A 23,700-nucleotide genomic window follows, 5' to 3' on the forward strand; every position below is an offset into this window, starting at 1 on the left:
ACTACATATAATCATATACATAGATATACACCTACAAATATTATAATATGCGTATGGGTGTCTACATAAAAGTGATCGTTACTTGTTTACACAACGCCTACATAGATTTAGAGATAAGGGAGCACTGGACATAGAGTATTCCTTATATTCTTTTTATTTTGTTTGAATGCACCATTTATGCACGACACTTACCAGCCAAACAGTAGCCTACGTAAGACACCAGAAGTTGGACTGTTGTTATACAGTAAACCTCGGATAAGTCGACGTCGAGTGAGTCGAAAATCACTTAACTCGAAGCAAAATAAAAAGTCCCGATTTTTCCCTATGTATTTTCTTTAAGAAATATTTGGATAAGCCGAAGTACGAGAGTCGAATTTCGGCTGTGTCGAAGTAAAACATTCAGTCCCTTTTGTACAAAATACACGTAGTTTACATCACTTGAGCCGAAAAAGATTTGTCTGGCATTCTCATTACATTTAGAGGAGAACAAAAAAAATCGGCATGTCGCAGAACCCCGTCCCTGGCCTGCTGCAGGTAAGCATGCACACTCACCGTACCGCTCTGCACGCATGTCGAATACATACACATGTATACATGTATACACACAGCACATCGATCCATATACTTTATCCATACACACAGCACATCCATACTTTATCCATGTCAAGCCAGAACTCCTTGGTCAACCAATCGCTGCTTTAATATTTTAGTGACAGGCCAAGTGGGCGGAGCTTGTTTGTGCGTGCCTGGCTGGCTGAATAGTTTTGTTCAATGGAGGTGGGATGGGCCTGGGAGAGTGTTTGTCTCAAGGTAGGTTGACAGAGATGTTGCACCATAGACATAGCACATGCACATTGCCACATTACAGCGCAGACATTCTCGGAACTACGTTTAACTACTAGTATTGATACAAATTCCATGTTCAATTTAGAATAAAAAAGGAGCATTATCTTCAAGAACAGACAAATTTGAATGCAAACACACATACGCACGCACGCACACACACACACACACACACACACACATAAGCCTGCAAATGTACTATAATACATGTACATAACTGTGAGTCGAAAAAAAAAATCGACTCTCGCGAGAGTCGAATTTCACTTAAGTCGACGCATTTTCGTCAGTCCCGAGAGCTTCGACTCATGCGAGGTTTACTGTACTTTACAAGAAGAAAAAGCAGAAGGAGAAGAAGAAGAAGAAGAAGAAGAAGAAGAAAAGGAACAAAAAGTAAAAGAAAAAGAAGACGAAGAAGAAGAAGAAGAAGAAGAAGAAGAAGAAGAAGAAGAAGGAGAAGAAGAAGAAGACGGGACAAAAACAAAATGTACTACCACCGAGTTTTTACCTCCAGTGGGCGTGGTCTCTCATGCTGCATTCTTTTGGCACTACCCAGGTGTGACCAGGGTAGCGCCGCGCACATACACACACACTCACAAATAGTGCTATGCACAAGGTTTGTTACACGAAAAAGGACAATAAAACGTCTAGCAGCATCTGTGGAAATTTTCTTTTGTGCAAGGTCAGTTGGTGACCCTGTTCAACGTTTACTACGCGACGGGTTTGTACACGTCGTTCTATGCAGCGGCTACTGACTGAGTCACTAGCAGTAAACATAGTTGGACACCAGTTATTACGCCGGTAATGGATCACGTGCAAACTGGGTATGCCATTGACCTGTTGAACTGTCACATTATTATTTTTCATTTGTTTGACTGATCATACGGTGTTGGCTTTATGTGCACAGCGTCAATCACCTCCCCAGTGACACGGCGCCTGAAATGAGCTCACTCTTCCAGCTCCATCAGTAAAGGAAGGAGCGGTGTATTTTGACCATCACTGTCTGGTAAGCAACGGAACACCGCAGAGTAAGGAAAGTATACGGAAGTAGTAGCGAGTATACAACGTCTAGTAACATCGTGGGGCCTTCTGAATGTTGCTGTGACAACCTGATGTGGAGAATTACGACTCCATTAATACGAAAATATTCAATCGGATTGTGTAGCTTGTCACGGCACCACTGACAACTGGGCGGACAGGAGAGCGTGCGTTTGCCACCATGCCAAATGCATGGCAGTAACCCCATGCCAAATGGTGGGCCTACCGTGCGGTGTGTACATGATGAACGACGGAGGGTGCACATCCCAGAACTGCGTTATCAGACTGGTCGTGATGGTGGTTTAAGTATCAATATAACCTCGTCCTCGGTTTGCAGAGAAGCACCCATCAATAGAAGCTAACATGGCGTTGTCTAGAAAAGGTAGGTAGGGAAGATCAAGGAGCTCGCCTGGTACTTCCTTGCCCTGGGAAAATGAAATAATATTGATACTTATCATTATTACTTGTATTATTATTATTATTATTATTATTATTATTATTATTATCATCATCATCATCATCATCATCATCATCATTTTATAGTTGGGCTTGGTGGATCGTTGTTAAAGGGATAGTACAGTATTGGAGGAGACAAGAATTTGGCTTTTAACTTTTTGAGAGATACCAAGAAAACACTCATGAAATAATACAGAACACACCATTCTAAGAGGGATTCAAAGTTTATTTGATGAAAATTGGGTTTGGAATGACTGAAACATCCAAAAACAGAGTAAAACAAAGCGATCATGATAAAGTGTGGGTCCCACACTTTATTAAAATCGCTCTGTTTTGGATATTTCAGCCATTTCAAAACCAATTTTCATCAAATAAACATTGAATTCCTCATGGAATTACATGCTCTTTCATATTTCATAACAGGTTTCTCATTATCTCACCAAAAAATGTTAGAAACCTGAAATTAGGTCTCAACCAAAACTGTACGATCCCTTTAACACAACGGGTTGTTCTCCCCTCTTCCAACGTCATCTTAAATTACCACCACCTCAGGGTGGACGGTTAATTTAAGATCCAGTGCAGAGGAAGCTTATAAATACATGTTATTCCAAATGTGTCAATAGTAATGAAATAGTCAGACTGCAACTAATTACTCATGAACAACATAGGCAAGAGTTCCAGACGTACCCCCTACTGTAGCTTGAATCCCAAACCCAACCCCAGCTCTATCCGTATTACGGTATAACAGGTTTCACACCTGTCAATAAAGTGGAAAGATTCTTGAGAAATTATGTCATACACAAGCCCGTTTAAAACTAATCAGACCATATATATGTGGTAGATGAGGGGGAATTCGTGCACAAAATACACCACATTAGAGGTTGGACATGCTATCGTTTAAATTTAGGGGGGACTAATGTAGATTCAGAAACCCGTTCAATGTTTCTTCTTCTTCTTCGTATGTACTGTCCAACACCCCTTAGTAGGGGCCAACCGGATTGGTATAACCATTGTCTACTAGTAGTATCTTTATTAAAGGACATCTGACGCCCCCAATCAAAAAAGAAAGGAAAAGAAAAGAAAAAGGCAAATGAATAAGAAAATTCGATTTTGGTGAAAATGTGAAATAATTGGGTATATAGGGTATCCTACTTTAAGCGCAAAAGACATTGAATCTTTCTTGTATAATATACATATGTATAATACAAATATATATATGCATAATATATATAACGTATGTGTATAGATAATTATTTACAGTGTGAATTTCTGAAGTAATGATATCAAAATAGATTTTCGAAGTATTTCTCATCGACATCAGGTACAGTGTAGGCCTACATGTATGTTATAGACGTGATTTTACAGGGGCGGATCCAGGAATTCTCAAAAGGGGGGGGGGGGGGGAGGGCGTGACTAATATTTCTGGTGCCACTTCCGGGTTTCATTTCATTTTTTTTCTTTTTATTTCTTTTGTTTTGAACGAAAAACAAAGGGGGCGTGCGCCGGTTGCGCCCCCCTCTGGATCCGCCACTGTTTTATGTACGATAATTTCCTGAAATAACGATTTATGTAATGATTGCATAGTAAATGAAATGTTGGCTTTATAATCTTCATTTTATTGGAGACGACAGACCCTTCCTCTATTTCCCTGGATGCTTTCAGGTTTTATAAAGTTGCAGTTACTATAGTGCCATCAAGGCAGGTCGATCATTGTATTACAGGATGTTGCCGCTCGGTCTAGATACAGTAAGTCTACAGACATTTAGGCTTATATACTCTTCGATGACATTACGACAGTGGACGTTAATGTCAGTTTTTAGGAGCAATTAACTTTTTCTGTGTTAATATATATGGCAGTATGACTTTTTTAAAATGGCTAAGTAACTTTTTAATCATCATTCCCGCGCTGAGATCTTGCGACACGCGAGTTTGTTCATTTTCTATATTGGACTTATAGTGTATACAATAATTGTGTAACATCGCAGTTTGCACCGGTATCAAGTATGCGTAGGAGATAAATTTTTGCTTTGTAACTTCCCTGTTACATGACTATAGTTTATCATTATTTAATGATTATCACCGACTTTCGCGTCTTCATTGTAATCTTTTTTTTTTCCATTATACTCAATGCAAATTCGAGGAACACCACCTGGGGGAAATAGACAATCTCAGTTAAAGAAATCATCTCAATATAATCTCAATATGACAAAACAAAACGAATGCATGCATTGCTGTATTCATTTGCTTTGTGACGCTGATTGATATGCAGAGGGCTTGCGCAAAAATGTAAACGACTATTTTTACAACACGCTGTTAGCATTCTTGTTTTGAGATCCCCCGCCCCCGGTCGTAAATGCTGTGCCTTCAGTTCCTAGGGTGCAAGGGTAAACCATGGCTCCATCATATGGGTATGATTCACAACACTGTTTCACGTATAGCCACCAACGACTTGGTCGTATGCTCAATGTTTACAGTATACACTCGAGATCGTTTACATTCCCGCGTTAAATGTCACCCTTTTCGACTGTTTGGTACATTACGGCACAACATTTTACATGTTTTATGTTACGAGTGCTAGATGATTCAGGGTAGTGATAGTACGAAGCAAACTCTATACCGTGTTGTTAGGAGAAGCAGTTGGAGTTTCTTGATTCCAAAGTTACCAAATGTGCTCCCATCGTCGAAAACAGCAACAACAAATCGCAGTCAGCATCGACGGAAAGGTGCGAGAATAGGGGACACATTGTATTATACAGTGGTATACAGCTATAAAATATATTGCAGATAATGTTTAGAGCTGATGATGTGATTATAATAGCATGTCCAACGTCGTCTGTATACCAAGGGGGGGGGGGTTGGTGGGTATATAGAGGTATAAAATAGGTGATTCGTTCGCTGGAACTTAAAATGTTTGTAAAAATATTGACTCATAACTTTTTACTTGAGATTAATAATTATATTCGCATCATAGAACTTCAAACTTTGGGTTACACTATTTCTTTCTCTCCCTAATCTTCATACATAATTGTTGTTTGCATAGTTAGTAGTCTTTAAGCATGTTATCAACTAATGTATACAGTGCATAGGCATAATAAATATACTTTTTTTGTAGCAGTAGCTAAGACATGTTCTGCTATTTAATGTGAAATATTTTTTAGTTATATCCTTTTTGGCCTATCATGACAGCTGTTCTAATGTACTACTTGTACATTAACTGATCCATGTACTCATGGCTTGAGAACTCAAGTCGATCCGATTCGGTCGCAATTTTTTTTTTTTTACTGTGTATAATACCGGTATATTTGCTAGTATAGTTCACACCTTATTGGGCTTTAAACGTTAATGAGGCGAGTCAGGGTCGGGTCAAGAGGTGGCGTTCGCTGTCGAGACAAATCCGACGAGTTGTGAAAGGTGAATGATTGCAAGCTCAACGGCAGCTCCCGGTCCTGTTATACGACATAATAAGATATTATCACGACTGGGGAACTGAAATTTTCTTTACAATAATTAAGGAGGTGTGTGATACCATGGGCCTAGAACAAAGATACCTCTTGGCAATATAGCATACACCAAAGATGACTTCACTGCGCTCAGGACATTAAAAGACATTTAGGACAATATAGCATATTTAAAGAAACATTTGTAACCATGAACTACAACGTCATTCTCATGCATGGGAAGAATATACATATATAAATGATGTAATTACATGATATAATTATGATATATGATATACAATGTCAGATATAATTATATATTCTTATAATATATTATACACACATCTAGATTAGAAGGTTATCTATGATATCATATGATGATAATATGCTGATAATGATATAAAATGCGATACGATACGATACGATATTAACATTTTGTGAACTCCAAGTTGAGTTTAGCCGTTGCCATGGAATTGATTACTTTTTGTTTGAGTTAATATCAAAATTAACATCAACCACAAACCGGTCTATTAGCAAATGGTTCCCTTCATACCCGATAAGAATAACGCGTTACGTGTTCCTGATGCTAAGAGTAAAATATATATGAATTTTGAACAAAGTTTTTTTTTTCAGAGATCATTTCTGTCAAAGACATTGTTTGTTATTCTGTAAATCATAACAAACTGGTTCCCAGAAACTCCACCAGTTATACAATAACAATCACGATTACTGGATGTAAGCTTCCAGCTGTAGTTGACACTTCCGTGTATGTTCGCTTGAGTTTTGTATTCATTCAAACAACAACAACAAACAAACAAATACCATACTAATCGACAAAATACGAAATATGTAGGGCCTCAATCGGAGTAGCGGGGTGAACACCGAACAGTGAAAGTAACAGTTTGAAATTCTGAAGAATCTCGAAAAAAAAAGTTATTGACGATTTAATGTGTATTTAAACAAGATATTTCCCTGAGAATTTAAAAAAGTAATTTCGATCAAATAATTATAACATCACCTACCAGTACGTGCATGTCCGTTATCTGTCTTTGAATTGTTCTTATAGCTTGAATAGAAAGAAGAACATATTTTGCTGGTACAGAGGACGTTTATGTGATCTTCTGACAGAGTCGTTAAAATATTTTTTCTTACAAGAAGATATGAATGAGTAAAATGATTCATGAACAAATGATATTAGGTTTACCGTGATGGTGACTTGACAATCAATTGAACCGTGGCCTATAAAAATGTATATTAGGATGTCATGCACTCCTTAGTTGACTGTTTAAGCGATGTTGCTCAAATTTTGACCGATTAATTTTCTCTGTTGTAGATCATGTTTGAGCGCTAAACTTTCTTAACTTATTATTATTATCATTATTACTATAATGCGCTTTTCCCCACAAGGCCCAAAGCGCTTACAATCAATTCAAAGCATGTACGACTATTATGTAATTGGATTAAATGTTACAGCTACGAACTTGTTGCTATTAAAAAGATGTGTTTTCAAGGCTTTTTTGAAAACACTGACTGATGGAGACTGTCTTACGGTAAGTGGTAAATTGTTCCAGTGTTTTGAAGCAGACACAGTAAATGTCCTATCACCGGCTAAGGTGCGAGTAACTTATGCGAGGACGCTTTCTTTTTTTTTTCTTCAGTTTAGTGCGAGACTCAAACCTACACCCCTAAATGAAGCACATCAGTAAACCTTTCTATGATTACGTTCTACTATGAAGAAATCCAAATTTTATGATACATATTTTCATGCCGTGCTACTTAGCACTATGTACATAACTTTCGGCAAGAGAGAGAGAGAGAGTGCAAAGAGAGGGAGGGAGAGAGAGAGAGAGGGAGAGAGAGAAAGAAAGAAGGAGAAGAAGAAGAAGGAAGGAAGGAAGGATTGTCCTCGTAAAAGTCACTTGAGCGTCAAGAGTTTCTTTTTTTTTGCAACTGAAGATAAACATTGTATATAGCAATAGCATCTTTATCATATTTAACAATACATGAATATATCCACATTAATGTTATCAACATTCCCTTTACATCGTTTTCGCTTCGTCAGGGAATGTCAGATCAGATGAGACTGATTTTCTTTTCTTTTTGTTGTTGTTGTTGCCATGACTAATTTCAATTAAGGTCCGTTTAAGAGGAATTTATTTCAAATATGAGTGTGGAGTCAGTGAATGTATCAATCTTGCTTGAACATAAAATCGATGAATTTAGAAGAGGATAATTGGACAATCCATTCAAAAGTTATGAATTTATAAAGTTTGATTACATCCATGTGCTGTCATCACTTGGTAATGCAATAATTCGTGTTATAGAGAGTGCAACGATATGAATAAATAAAAAGAATTCTGCAAAATGTCATTTTCATCTTGAAACGTACACATCCCTCCCACAGCCATCTGAAGAGGTTCGGTGAGTGTTCTTGCACTATATGCTTGAAAAAAAAATGACAATATGATATTTTCTTTTGCATATGATATTTTTATATCATCCCACTATATTGTGACATCACGAATTGCAAATGAATGAAAAAATCTTTTGAACAGAACGAATTGTCCCAATTACCTCAAACTTCACTATTAATTGTTTTCTACCAATAATCATTTGTGCATTCACTGAGTCCTCATTATATTTTGGGTATTTCTCCTGCTTAATAAGAATATATAGTCCTATGTAACTACTACTCTGCAGATCATTATGTTTAGTTTTTGTTTTTCTAAATCGACACAGTTGTTTAATACAGGTAAAGGTTTCACCTAATTTTAACTTTTGTAATTCTTGTATTGTATGATTGTACTGTTTGTATAATATTTTCTTGAGAATTACGAAGATAGATTGATATGAAATGAAATAAAAAGTATTTTTTATTTGTATAAAGAAAACAATGTAAACCCATTCAATTCTTGACAAGCACTACTGTCAAGTGATCTATTCATTCCATAACTCATTTAATTAATCTTCTGTTTTATAAGCTATATTATATCTGACATTACTTAATTTCCTAAATCCAGTACAGCATCACTTGGGACAACGCCGAAGGGTCCGAAGAGATCCAATTGTTTTATAGGCGTGAGACCTCTTCAAAATGATTTGACCGGGAAATTTGGAAAGAAGCGGCAATAACCAAGCCAAATTTATACAATTTTTTGGTTCTGTTTTGATCTGTTATGTCATTTTATTGTGTTTGTTTATTTGTTTTTGTTTGTGTATATATATATATTTTTTTTTTTTGGGGGGGGGGGGGAGGGGGGAGGGGTAGGAGTTGAGGGGAGCGAGGCTTCAGAGAGAAGCGCCGAGTGGCGATGATACACAAGTTCTTTCAGTCATTTTTCTGGAGCATACGTTAGAAAAGTTGGATTTGCTTTCAGGATACTTCGTACGATTTGTAAGTACAGGAATTGTTCAGGGAATTTCCGTTGCATATATCGAATTTCTGGCGGGTGTAAACGCTGAACACTGTATTTGTTTTGATCGTTGATCTATATAGTTTGCCCCTTCCTGTTTCCCGCCCTCTCACGCTGTATACTTTAATCCCGTTCCTCTCCTTCCCAACATTGTGATGCTAGCATTAAAGGGATCGTATAGTTTTGGTTGAGATGGATTGTTTCAGTTTTCCAACTTTTTTGTGAGATAATGAGTAACCTCTTATTATATGAAATATGAAAGAGCGTATACAATTCTCAGAGGAATTTAGCGTTTATTTGACGAAAATTGGTTTTGAAATTGCTGAGATATCCCATTCAAAGCAATCCTATAATAAATGGTGAATGGGATCCACCTTTTATTACGATACCTTTGTTGTACCTTTTTTTTTGATATCTCAGTCATTCTAATACCAATTTTCTTCAAATAAACTTTGAATTCCTCTTAGAATTGTATGCTCTTTAAAACTTCATAATATGTGGTTTCTAATCATCTCACAAAAACGTAAAACCTGAATTTCCTATCTCAACCAGCTCTCCATGTTCCAATTGACTGAAAGAGAGAGAGAGAGAGAGAGAGAGGAGTAAAATCTACTCATCACTGACGGCTGGCATGGTTGAAGTTTCAGTTGAACTGGATCTGTAATGAGAAATTGCGTATGATTTGGCGAAAGCATAACGGTCACAATGAGATAAGAAATGAGACAAGGTGCTTACGTTATCACCGTGCATCTCTCCCACTGGTGCTCATTTAAATGTGTCTGAAAAGTGTTATTTTAGATGTACTGAAGACAATTAGTGAAATCTGCCTTGAATATGGTATGTGTGGATTCAATAAATGTAGAAAATTAGTAATGCGTATATTTTCAGTGAAGTTTGAGGAAAAAAATTATGATTTTTTAGCTCACCTGTGAGCTATTGCGATCGCTCTTCGTCCGGCGTCCGTCGTGCGTCGTCCGTCGTGCGTAAACTTTTTTTTACATTTTCATCTTCTTCTTGAGAACCCCTTGACCGATTTTTACCAAATTTGGCAGGTAGCATCCCTAGGGGGATAGGATCTCAATTTGTTCAAATGGGCACCATAACCCACCTGGGGGGGGGGGGCAGAGGGGCCCAAACCCCCCAAAATTAAGGAATCTTAAAAAAATTTTCTTCTCTAGAAGTGATAGAGCTAAGTTAATACTATGAATTAGTACATTGATGACTGTAGTTTCAAGTTTGTTCATGGTGGAATCAGGGGTGCCCCCCTTGGGACCCAGGGGAGGGGGGTGGGGAGGGGTCCTAATGGGGCCCAAATTGTACATTTTTAGCATTTTCTTGAAAATGCCAATATGAATTTTCACCAAAGTTGGCAGGTAGCATCTTTAGGGGGAAAGAATCTCATACCCATCAAATGGGTACCATGCCCCGCCTGGGGGGCCCCAGGAGGCCTAAATTTGGACCAAAATTGTAAACTTTCATATTTTTCTTAAACCCTATCACAAATTTTCATCAAACTTGGCAGGTAGCATCCCTAGGGGGATAGAATCTGAATTCCATCAAATGGGCACCATGCACCACCTGGGGGCCCCATCAGGGGGCCTAAATTTGGACCGAAATTGTAAATTTTCATCTTTTTCTTGAAAACCCTATCACAAATGTTCACCAAACTTGGCAGGTAGCATCCCTGGGGGGGGGGGGGGGGTAGAATCTCAATTCTATCAAATGGGCACCATGCCCCTCCTGGGGGCCCCAGGGGTCCCACCCCCCTTCCTGTAAGGAATCTTTACAGATTTTCTCTGGAACCAGAAGTGATTGAGCTAAGTTGATACAATGAGTCAGTATATTGATGACTGTTGTTTCAAGTTTGTTCATGGGAAAATCAGGGGTACCCTACCCCCCCCCCCTCCACCCCCTTGGGACCCAAGGAAGCGGGATGGGATGTGTGGGGGGGGGGGTCCAAATGCGGGCCTAAATGTTTGTCTTGTTGCTGAAAACAACATAATGGATTTTCGCCAAACTTGGCAAGTTGCATTCCCAAGGGGATAAGATTTCGAAGTGTTTGAATGGGCTCCATGCTTTCCTTGGGGGCCCCCAGGGGGTCCAAACCTCCTAAATTAATGAATATTCAATAATATTTTCTCTAGTTCTATCAAAAGTGATAGGGCTTTAAGTCTTTTTTCCCCAAGCTGCATAATCCAACATTCTGTGAAGTACAGTGTACTTGGTAGGTATTTTTTTTTTTACCAGTGTGATGGAATATGTAAATGGACACCATGCCCCCACTGTCAAAGCTACCCCCACCATAAGTTGCCAACTACACACTCCCATACACACCAATAACTCCTGTGCAAAGTTAAAGTTTTGTACAGAGGGTTGAAAATAGAGCAAATTCTGAAACCTAATTGAAAATCAATGTTGAATTTTGAATAATGAAACTGAATTATGCTTTCATTTTAAAATTGCCTCCAACAAAATCGTACACTATTCAGCTTTTGCTCATATCAGTGTCAGTGTTATCTGATTTAGTTTTTGAACTATCAAGGATCAAAAGTGGGAAATGTTTTTTGTAACACCTAGTATATGGGGAGTTCCAGGAAATTTCCTTAAAAAAGTGCAAATTTCTTTCACTTGTTATACTGACTACGTGTATTTACTACTGACTACAAAATGTATGATGTTATATGTATAATACTGACTAATTATTATACTATGTTATGGGTAATACTCTCCCCCTGCTTTCTGTATTATTAAGGAGGTGAACCAAATGCTATTTCACTATGCTATGATATAAACAAAATATGAGAATGTTAAACTACAAATTGTTGTAGTCTTCTTATCTATTGTAGAGCTAGCACAACAGCACATGGATTTAACCAAAACTTTCCAAAACAACAACAACAACAACAACCTTATGAACGGATTGGACAACTTACAACGATGCTTTCTTATCACTGAGTCGACGTAAACTTAATGTGGCCGTGGGTAAATTTCCCTTTAAATTCGAACAGCTGGTTGCGATCGCCCCGCCCCACCAGTGTTGTATGCACGACTCATGTTAATCTGTCACAGGACTTACTTCCCCTTCTCCCCTCCCCCCCCCCCCCTCCCCTACCCTCCCGCTATTTCTAATGCTCCATAACTTAAAGGACAAGTCCACCTTCATAAACATAAGGATTGAGAGAATGCAACAATATTAGTAGAACACATCAGTGAAAGTTTGAGGAAAATTGGACAATCGATGCAAAAGTTATGAATTTTTAAAATTTTTGTGTTGGAACCGCTGGATGAAGAGACTACTACAGCTTGTTAGTCATATGCGTACAACAGTATAAAGAAAACGTAAAGAAAATTCAACATATTTTCACTTTTTTCGCATAATAAAAGAGCACTTGACTTGCCTCTTTCTAAAGGCAAGGGGAATAATATTACCCATAACATCTGTCGGTAACGAGTCGGGGGAATGTATACTTTTTTCAAAAGATGAAATTTTGTTAAATTCTCTTTATATTTTCCTTATATTGTTGTACGCATGTGACATCTAAGTTATTCACACACTGCAGTAGTCTTCTCATCCAGCGGTTACTGCACAAAAACTTCAAAAATTCATAACTTTTGAACGGATTGTCTGATTTTCCTCAAACTTTCAATGATGTGTTCTACTAATATTGCTACATTCTCTCAATCCTTATGTTTATGAAGGTGAACTTGTCCTTTAATATGTTGCCCAACCGCAAATTCTTTCTGTACAATAATTATAATAGTATTGTAGGCCCTGATTTGTCTCGCTGGCGTTCTTCCCATTGTTATGCATGACTGTCGTTTTTTCGAACGTAACGTGTCTATATCGTCTTGCCGAGTTTCCGGATCTCATTACTTTAATGCTCCCGGGTTGACTCACCCTGTGAAAACCCCCAAATCAAATCATAACAAATTCATAATGACCTTAAAGGAATGATACAGTATTGATGAAGATGAGAATTGGGCTTTTAACTTTTTGAGAGATACCAAGAAGACACTTATGACATAGTACAGAGCATACCATTTTAAGAGGAATTCAAAGTTTATTTGATGAAAATCGGGTTTAGAATGACTGCAACATCCAAAAAAAAAAAAAAAACCAAAGTAAAACAAAGCGATCGTAATAAAGTGTGGGTCCCACACTTTCTAAGAATCGCTCTTTTTTGGATATCTCAGCCATTTCAGAACCAATTCTCGTCAAATAAACGTTGAATTCCTCATAGAATTACATGCTCTTTCGTATTTCATAAGAGGTTTCTCATTATCTCACAAAAAAATTTAGAAACCTGAAATTCAGTAGATCTCAACCAAAACTGTACAATCCCTTTAATGCTTCGTGGTTGACTCACCCTGTGAAAACCCCTAAACCAAATCATAACAAATTCATAATGACCTTATATCCCACGGGCTGTCATTGATTGTTGTATTTCGTTCTTTCGTATTCTATTATGACTGCAAAAAGATATACACGATGATTTACGCATGCTCTCTGCGCATGTGTTGCAGCCACTACATGCAAATTAGATGTCATCAGCTGGCAATGTTTATAGAGTCAACATTATGAAATGGTGATGAAACGGCTATGTATTCTGGATTTTTTTTTTTTTCTGAAGCGTTGTTATTGCGCGAACTGCGGAAGATGTGAGACGCAAAGTGCGAGCTTTGATGAAAGACTATTCACTAGGCCTGAACTTGTTGGAGTTACTGTAGCAGGCTACTGATAATACAGCGGCGCTGAGCCAGGCAGACTACAATTGTACCACTCAATCACGATGGTATTGTTCGCCCGCTTTTATGCCGAAATGACTAATATTCTGTGCCTCTGCAAAGCCGCCTAAACCATCATGACCTTGTGTAAGACCGCAGAAACAAGATAGTTCGACTGTTGGGAATAGTGAAGTACGTGTTTACCCGTTGTTTGCTTGTGGAAAAAGATTGAAAAGCGACAATAACACCTGAAGTGGAGCGGAAAATATTTCTGAACTTGAGCTAACGAATCGCCTACTCAGAATGGAGCGCTTGGTTGCTTTGGAGGTGCAGGTAAGAAGTGCATGATATTGTAATTGTAACTCTCTTCCTATCAGTACGTACACTACCACTGCACTGCTGCACCAGGGCTGAACGGGCGAAACTATGTTGCCGCGAGGAAGCTTGTAATGCTCATGTTGTATTCACCAGCTCATGTATTGCGATAATACTTATCCTCAGGTAACGTTCAGGATATTTATGAACACAATGTACTCTAGTATCATGCTAGTTTTCTTTTAGGTGAAATGTAATTACTATAATAAGGCATCGTATCTCATCTGATGAGATTTTGTGTACCATTATACTGTCTTGGAATACTGGATTTTGGGGTGGGTTGAAAGATTGATGTGATTGAACGTTATGGGAGATGGGTGCTCCCGGTGAATAGGGAAACATATAGCAATGACAAGACACGAATAGAGTCACCTGGAGTGTGCGTTTATCAATGACTAGTTTCGAGTGTCGGTGGTCGCCCAGAATGATAAACGTCTTGGATTCTCATGGAAGCCAGACTGTTTAGCATGAGTGAAGCTCTTGAAACACTTGTGTCGAAATCTATAGCGCAGTGTCGAAATCGCAGACATGATATGGAGAGCACTTGTGGTGTTTCGAATGTAGTCATCATGCAGCTGTTTTGTGTAGATGTAATCTTTTCGATAGCACTGCTACTCCTGTGGCAACGCAACAACATATACCGCGATGTCTTACAAATATACTGTATGCTGGGGATGAAAGGGAGTCCAGTCGCCAATAATGTATGGATGTTTCATTCCCAGGAACATAATGGAGACGAGCTATTCCATTAACCTGCTCTACGTAAATGAAATTCAATTGCTGGAATTCAGTTTGAAAAAAATACTATTTGTTGCTATGTCGGACAAGCCTCGGATAAGCTTTCAGGTTGTCACGAACAACCTTTGTCAAAAAGGTATGCATTATACATTTGAATATAATGTTACGAAAACCGTTTATGGATAGTGCACTGTACTATAGTGCAAGAAGTACAGGGTTAAAGAAACTCAAAGCCTAGTTTCTATTCGTTGCAGTGATGTCGCCCTGTCTCGTACACCTTTGTTGTCATTTCGAAATTGATACTAAACACTACTAAATCACTGCTAATTAATTATTTCCTCAGGGGGGAAAAATCTCAAACCGTGATCAGGGGACGCGGGACGTTTTTAGGGTGCGTGCGTGTGTGTGTGTTTTGGTGCGGGGTGGGGGTGGGGCATGTGGGCCAATTAGAGTTCAAGGGTCGATGAACAATGAACCCACCTCCACCCCCCCCCCCCGCCCCCAATCCACCCCACCCTTCTGATAGGACAAATCTCCGGCCGACTCGGGAATCATGACTTGTGGTAATTGTTTTTCTCAATATTTTTCCTAGTTTTCCCCAAGAGCCGAAAAAATGGGGGAGGGGGGGGGGGGGGGGAGGGCTCCCCCCCCCCCCCCCCCAAGGTGCTGCAACCCTTGTGGGGACTTGGATACGCACTGGGCTCCGCGACGGATAGTACACAGGAAACACTCACGTCTACGTACAATTTATACGGGCGATGGAAAAAAGTTTGGATCACTCGATAGACATGCAAAACTTACTTACTGAATCTATCTGTGTGCAGATAGAGCATTGCACAGCTATGTAGGCCAACAGCTAGAGCTATCGGGCAATGCATAATTATAACAGCATATTTTTATTGACTATTATAGTATTATGACTATCAAGAAATCATCTAATGGTGTTAGAATGGCACGTGATGTTGAAGCCTTTGAACTCGTATTGACATTAACTTCTCGGCCTCTGAAAATTGTTGTTTCAAACTGCAACAAAAATCTTGCTGATTTTAGTAACAAAGAATGTAAAATACCGAAATTTTATTCTGAAATTGAATCAAGGATTTCCAAGTGAAAATTTTCACCATCTTTGAATTGACCATAATCCTTTGTGTGTTACGTTCGTTTCGTGTCCATAATAAGTATTATGTGTGAATTTTGTGCACATTATAGACTCAGTGACACAGATGGAGTTAATGGAGTAGAATCAGACCATCAGAGCGGTCGAAGTTTCAAATAAAATTTTAGAGTTCCTTAAGATAGCATTTACAACCACGTAATAAAATGCAAATCGAGGAGCTACGTTGCAAGATCATGAACTCAATACTCTTCTGTTTCGCTGCGCACAAAAACAAAAACAAAAACAAAAACAAAAACCTGTCAATAAAATCTTGTTTTGGTATAAGGGTATCATAATATAAGGGATGGTATAGTTGAGATGGGGGTTCAGGTTTCCAATTTTTGTGACATAATGGGAAACCTCTTTTAAAATATAAAAGAGCATACAATTTTAAGAGGAATTTAAAGTTTATTTGATGAAAACATGCTTTTGAAATGTCTGCGATAATATCGCAAATCAAAAAGGTCCTAATAAAAGTTGCATGGGACCCACCTTTTGTTAAGACCACTTTGTCTTACTGTGTTTTCTGATATCTCAGCCATTTCAAAATTGATTTTCCTCAAATAAACTTTGAATTCCTCTTAGTATTGTATGCTCTTTATTATTTTATGAGGAGTTTCTAATTACAATATCTCGCAAAAAGGGTAAAATCTGAATCCCCTCTGAACCGAAACTATACCTCCCTTTAACAGCTGCAACACTTACCTCCAGGTAGTCACCACGTGCTGGATTGGTATCCATGGTAACTGTAACTCATCAAAGATTTGCTGGGAAGATTATATCATTTTGTGAGATTTTTCTTTCAGTGAGGCTATGATGCCATCATCTCATCTCGTTGGCACATTGATGTGTTTTCGTATTATATTTGTGTCACTATTTCATAGAAAGGCTCTTAAAATTCCATAACTTTATCGTCACTTCAGATCTGATATCGATGAGATGCGTATAGCAGTCAGTGTGTGTGATTTTGTTGGAGCCAGTTTGAATATGGTGCGGGACTGCACTTTCAGGGATAAAGGCCTACATGTAGGTCCCTGCAAGTAAGCTGTTTCGAGACATTATCGTGTTTCACATTGCGTCTTTATTATTTCAAGCAGCGCATCGTTTTATTTTGTAAGTATAGACGCATTTACATTAGTAACGTCGCGATGTCTTGATCCCAGCATATGTACCCTTTTGGCACAAAATCGCCAAGTTTACCGAGTTTCACGAACCATCAATTTTACGAAACATCGCGATTTTTGTTTCAAATGGTAGTGCGCATATGCAATCTCTTTCCTTTTCACTTTCCAGGTCGGACGGTAGAAGATAGAAAGCGCATGCTATATTTTGTGTTCGGTTTGGGTGGAACATTATTTAATGCATCTACTGTAGATGGGCTGTGAATCGCATGCGTACACACATCTGTGTTCCTCGCAGGTAAAGGCCTATAGTATATATACATATTAGGCCTATAAAATGGTGTATTCATCGCCCTCATTTCGTTCTGGGTGATTTGAAATATTTTTGAAGTTTCTAGAGAAGTTAACAATTTTAAATGCTATGGCCGCAGAAAAGATCGTGACGTTTAATCACGTGACTTTCAGTATTTACAGATTGGGGGAGTTTAGGCGCGCTCTTTGAGATGGATATCTGTGGGCCTATCCTTGGCAGATAATTTGATGTTCTTGCCTTTAATCATGTACTCGTATTATTATACAAACGAGACATGAGCTTAGGATTTTATCTGTCGCCGTGTGGGTCACCCTTATCGCACTCCTCGCAAGTGTATTATTTCAAACAGATTTTGTCTGCAGAAGGTGCATGTAGTCTGCTCAATCAAGTTTGATTATGGGAAAGTAGGATTTCACTTTGTTTGTTGGAACTTTCCAATAATGATGATAATACACCTGTATAATAGTGATAAAGATGATATTAAAGTAAGGAATATGATATATATATATATATATATATATATATATATATATATATATATATATAGTCGAGACAATGTAGATGACAAAAGATGTCGCATGAAGCCGGCTGTTACGAAACTTTCGACCTTGGTCTTCCTCAGCTTTATTATCTGTTTATGAAATGAAATATATGTTTTAAGCCTAACAGATCTGGAGTCATGAACATAATACACTAAATACAAGTTAACACAAAAATACACGAGTTAACAGCTTCATAGCATACTTGGCAACATTTTTGGCACTTGTGAAGCATTCAACAATGTATAACTGTAAATAGATATATAATGAGTATATATGTAGCATGCAGACATATCATGCAATAAAAAATATCAAACACATGTCATAAATAAACTTAATAATATGGTTACCTGCTAAGCAGGTAGTTACTTGGATGCCACAAGACATCCAAGTAACTAACACGTCTGCTTATTATCTGCACGTCTGCACTCCCCCCCTCTCTCTCTCTCTCTCTCTCTCTCTCTCTATATATATATATATATATATATATACATGTATATATATATATATATAGGCCTATATATTATATATATATTATATATATTATATATATATATTATATATTATATATATATATATGTATATATATATATATATATATATATATATATACACTTATTAAGAGCATAAATTAGAAAACCGATGCATCTATTTTTGTAATGTTGAGATATTTGATATTGAATCTGCATAAACACTTTTGCATTCAAATTCCTCACAATAGCATATAAGATTTTGTTTGTAATAATCATAAAATAGATTACGTACGAATTTGCATAAATTTTTGTGTATTCCTCCATTTCTTTACTTTGTTAACCACAGGTCGGCCTCCTTCGTACGATCAGGCTATGGAGAGATTAGGTCGGATGAATGACCAAGAGCCCTCCATACCTTTACAAGGCGTTTACAGGCAAAGAACTGACAATGATTTACGAAAAGAATTGACTGGAAAGAGACTAAACGGATCAGACCAACCTGCGACCATTTCACACACGGCCATCCAGCCTACCTACTTATTGCAGCCGCAGACCGTGCATTTGCCCATTTCACCCTCACCAACGCCAAAGTCTCCAGTTTTTCCGCCCGACCCGCCGGGACACTACACGAAAGAAAAGCGCTACAAGAAATCGACGTCGCGCTCTGTGTCGAAACGCGAGGCAGCGTTAGCGATGGCAGCAGCCACGACATCGTCATCGTACGACAACCAGCTTAGTGGCGAAGGTTCGTCAACCTCGCCGACGACAACTGCGAACGACCCCGTCGTGATGAAGCCGATGGTGACTCGAGTTGGAGCAGACGGCAGGACGTATTTGCGTGATATGAGCATTGTGGTGGTAGAGGTAAGACCAGTTTGTTTGTGAAACCCACTCCTTTCTTTCGCGTCTCATCTCACTGAAGAGTGATTTGTACTATCGACTCTTTACCATCTGATTAGACGTGTGTGATGCAAGCACTCATAAAGTAGGGAATGTAACTTTGCTGTGTCTCGTAATCGGTAGATTTATGATACTTATGATGAGAGTAAACATGGTCAGCAAGTTTTATGATGTTGCGTCAATCTTGCTCAAAACTGTAGGGAGTTTGCGTAATTCTCATAAGACAGGACTGCTGTGCAAGTGTATGTACAATTTTACATTTCGATACCCAAACAAAAGGAGAGGTCTAAAACAGTGGGTTCATGTTAACGTGTTGGAATGCTATTAAAGGCAATCTCAATCACCCTGTATTTGCATACTATCAGACGAGAATCTTAAGGCAAGCCCTTGAATTGAAGGATGGAAATCGAAAGGTGAATCCGTTCACAGGAATGTTGTGCCAGTGTACGTACAATTTTTCACTTTGATAGCCAAACAAAAGGAGAGGTCTTATAGCAAGTTCATGTCGAACTATTAGAATGTTACAGGCCACCTCAATCACCTTATATTGCATACTATCAGACAGGAATCGTAAGGTAAGCCCTTGAATTGAAGGATATCGGAAGTGTAATCCGTTCTGACAAATAACAAGGAGTTATATCCACCATGTTTTGAACAACTCCTTTTTAGTACTCGCAAATATCTCGCAGCTGCTCAGTGGCCCAGGTTTTCCTGTCTGACGTGTGGTGCATTATGTCTGGAAGGGTTATTGACTGTCTCAACACAGTGGTATTACATTCCTCCCATGATCTCCCGTGCGTTGTGAATGCTTTTTCCCTCTTTATCTAATTTCCTCTCTCAGATTATATAGGCGCGCAAGGGTGAACGGTCTGCAAAACAAAACGGGCTGTACAAACTCGTTCTTCCTGCAGTAGCATTATTCCGTACAACCGCAATGTACCACATGAGGGTTGCAATGTCACCCGGTCTATTATCACCAAAGTAATGTTCTTGCTGAAAATGTTAGAGGCTATCATCAGACGTTTTGTTAACAGCCTCCCCTTGGTATCTGGTAATACATGGACAGCTACGTCGATCATGGTTCATATAATCAAAAATGTTTAAGATTCGATTTTACATTGGCACCTCTCCGATCGTGTTTTATCACTATCACAAAAACAACAGCAACAGCCTTAAAACGGAGTGCATGAACGACATACAGATTGCGATAATCTTTAAGGCCGCATTGAGAGTTTTTTTCCTCCTCTCTGTGGTACTAACCAGACGGAACATTATTGTAAAATGATTCACTCCCATTGTCAGAACGAGTATTGCGAATAGACAGTTTCGGTAATCAATGCATTAAATTCTATGGGTTTTTTCCTTTCCTATACTGCCTAGTATCGAACCATCTTATTCACCTGCCCCCTCCCATTAAGTTTCTTAGATAGGAATTCACTTACCATTCAGTTTTTGCTAGATAGACAAGCCTCCGTCAAGCTTTGCGATTGTTAGGCAATCTTTTGTGAAGATAGCATGCATAGAATTTGAATACATTAGAGAAACACACTGGTGGTTCATGTTATAAACAATCCCTGAGGAGTGTAACCGTGCAACTTGATAAAGATTAAAAGTTTCATGTCAAAAACAATACTATTTCTGTAATGTTTATTTATAAGAAAAGTCACATTGCGGTAATGATTATGTGTATGTTATTTTTCCCTGCAGACAATGAATCATGACGAATGAAAATAGAACGTTTAAGAGATGATACTTCTTGTATTTGCGAAGAGTTTTATCGCAAAACGAGCCAACTCCATTCTTGTTAAGTGAGGATATTTGTGATTAGAGCTGCTAAAACAAAGAAAATACTAAGACAATACAGGATATCTTTAATCATAGCTTCTAGAATATTCCTTGTTATGTCACAAGTGAGGTATTACTGGAAAGGTTTAATTTTGCTCTATCTGATGACGGACTTACTTTAAAATGTTTAAAAATGGCGCTTAGCTCTTTTTGCAATAAAACTCTTCATGTATTGTTTCATAATTTCTCATCCTGTATTGCAGAACGAAGAGCACGAGACACCGAACACGAAGATCGTATACGGAACCCCAGCGCTCCCTAATGAGTACCAGTGGTACGCCATACTGGGCATGTTCTGTTGCTTTGTTTTCGGGGTCATGTCCTTTACAAGGTCAAAACAGGTGAGACAATTCCGTATAATATAGGAAACTCTGTTTGTGAAAGTTGACGACGAGCGCCATTCGATTACTCGTATCGAAATACATTGAATGGGAATAGAACAGGTGGTTTGGAAAGTTTGTTGCTTGGTACTAGGGGATAGAATGTCCTCACATTCACAAACATAAGTAAACTGATGTATCGTCCAAATACCGTGAATATTATCGTGGGAGTTCTAGTCACCATAATATTCTGGTGGCGTTCGATTGAACAGAGTATTCTTAGTCACTTTTTCTTTTTGATGCACTTTTTCTTTTTGATGAGTCACAATTTCTTTTTGATGCCCCGAATACAGCTCTCCAAAAGGGAACTTGCGTTTTAAAAGAAGAAACATTTACTGGACGCATTGATCTATAGATGAAGCACCGCGTCCCTGTGTCTTTACCTACAAAGTTACTGTAGGACAATTAGGACATGCACGGCCGACGTTACTCTGCATCATGACGAAAGAGTTCATGATTACATTTTCTACCTCGCCTCGCTATATTGGTAAAGTGAATATCGCTATCGGCAGTACATATACTGATGATTTCACAAACTAAGAAATACTCTTTTTGGATGATGCTTTGAAATAAATTCAATTTCTTCTTCCATTGTGACTGCAGGTGCGGGAGAAGTTTGAAAGGGGCGAATATCGAGAAGCACAGGAAGCCTCGGCTTCGGCGCGAAACTGGGGGAATGCTGCCCTCATTGGCGGTGCACTTATCATCATCGTCTTCATCTTCCTTCTCTTCGTCAACCCGTGTCCGTTAGCTAGAGCCATTGCGGCCGATCACATCTGTCCAAGAGGAACGTGATAAGTGCTACATATGGAACACTCAGTCCCGAAAATTAGACTTCAGGGAAAAACACACATTAAGGACTTTCCGCTCTTTGTATGTGAAGAAGAGATGTTATAAAGTGAAATGTGTTACTCTCCAATGGAAGATCAAATGTTATGAACGCTAAATGATGCCACGGCCGCATTGCAAATACAATGTCTTCCACATCAATCTGTATATATCTTTAGAATGTATGAATCCCGGATAGAAATCGCTACGCCTGAATCTCCGGAATTGTCTTGAGTCGCCACAAGATGCCCTTGTATGCAAACACGCCCTTGAATAACATAACAGTGACACCTCAACAAGACGCGCACGTGCGCATTGTACTTGATCGTCTAAAGGCCAGGAAAATTGGAGTACCAAGATGGCGACTATGATGTCCTCGCAACAACATCTCACCGATTCGTCCCGTGTTCACACTTGGAAGTTAAAGTCTCGTTGTTTTGGTGCGTTAATGCAAAGCATTACGCTAACACTTAAGATGTTTGTGATACACTTTTTGTTTGAACTTGGTGCAACTCTGCACAACATTGTGCGCTACTTTCAAAATAAACTGCGCAGATAATAAATCGTGCACCGTCCATCTTATAAAATATTTCGGTCATTACGCTATTAATTGGAAATGCCATTAATGGAATTGTTGATTGATTGTAGTCCTACATGCGTCATGAAAATATGACATTCTACTAGAATTTTGTGATGATCACAAACTGTGCGCTTTGCTACAGCAGAAAGAGGTTTGTCCGTTTTGTCTGTGATTGTTTCCCAGCCTGTGTATCTGTAATATATAGATACTGTAATAGTTTATTTGTCATTAGATGCAAATTGTGATCTGCTGTGAATGTTCCCTCGAATAGGCCTGTGCTTGTGACCTTTGATTGGCAATCTGTCAAAATCTACCTATGCAACAAGTAAACGAACCTCAATTTACATCTCAACGAATATCGTTTACCATACTATACTTGTAACTAGTTTCTACTGGCTTGAAGGGCCTATAAAACTGCTGAGTTTTTGTCGTTTTATATAGCAGAAGGAAGAGGCTTACGTTGTTATTGGTGTTTTTTCTATCTGGCAAGATTTTACGTCCATGAATGCCTGGATATATGTGGGGGAGTTTAATGATGGGCAA

General features: G+C 38.6%; 1 protein-coding gene across 2 annotated transcripts; it reads left to right on the top strand.

The window, feature by feature from the left end:
- Nucleotides 1-1,813: 1,813 nt before the first annotated feature.
- On the top strand, nucleotides 1,814-22,551 carry LOC139743949 (uncharacterized). 2 transcript variants are annotated; one of them, XM_071654416.1, is made up of 4 exons: nucleotides 1,814-2,260; nucleotides 18,971-19,488; nucleotides 21,573-21,710; nucleotides 22,353-22,551. In XM_071654416.1, the coding sequence occupies exons 1-4, from the start codon at nucleotides 2,242-2,244 to the stop codon at nucleotides 22,542-22,544; spliced, it is 867 nt and encodes a 288-aa protein (XP_071510517.1). In that variant the 5' UTR covers nucleotides 1,814-2,241; the 3' UTR covers nucleotides 22,545-22,551. The 2 variants fall into 2 exon arrangements, with proteins under 2 accessions (XP_071510517.1, XP_071510518.1); XM_071654417.1 differs by lacking the exon at nucleotides 1,814-2,260 and adding an exon at nucleotides 13,945-14,242.
- Nucleotides 22,552-23,700: the final 1,149 nt, after the last annotated feature.

This window comes from Diadema antillarum, unplaced genomic scaffold (assembly GCF_040938485.1).
Source record: "Diadema antillarum isolate AM-2024a unplaced genomic scaffold, OU_Dant_1.0 seq00001124_RagTag, whole genome shotgun sequence".
NCBI classification, from domain to species: Eukaryota; Metazoa; Echinodermata; class Echinoidea; order Diadematoida; family Diadematidae; genus Diadema; species Diadema antillarum.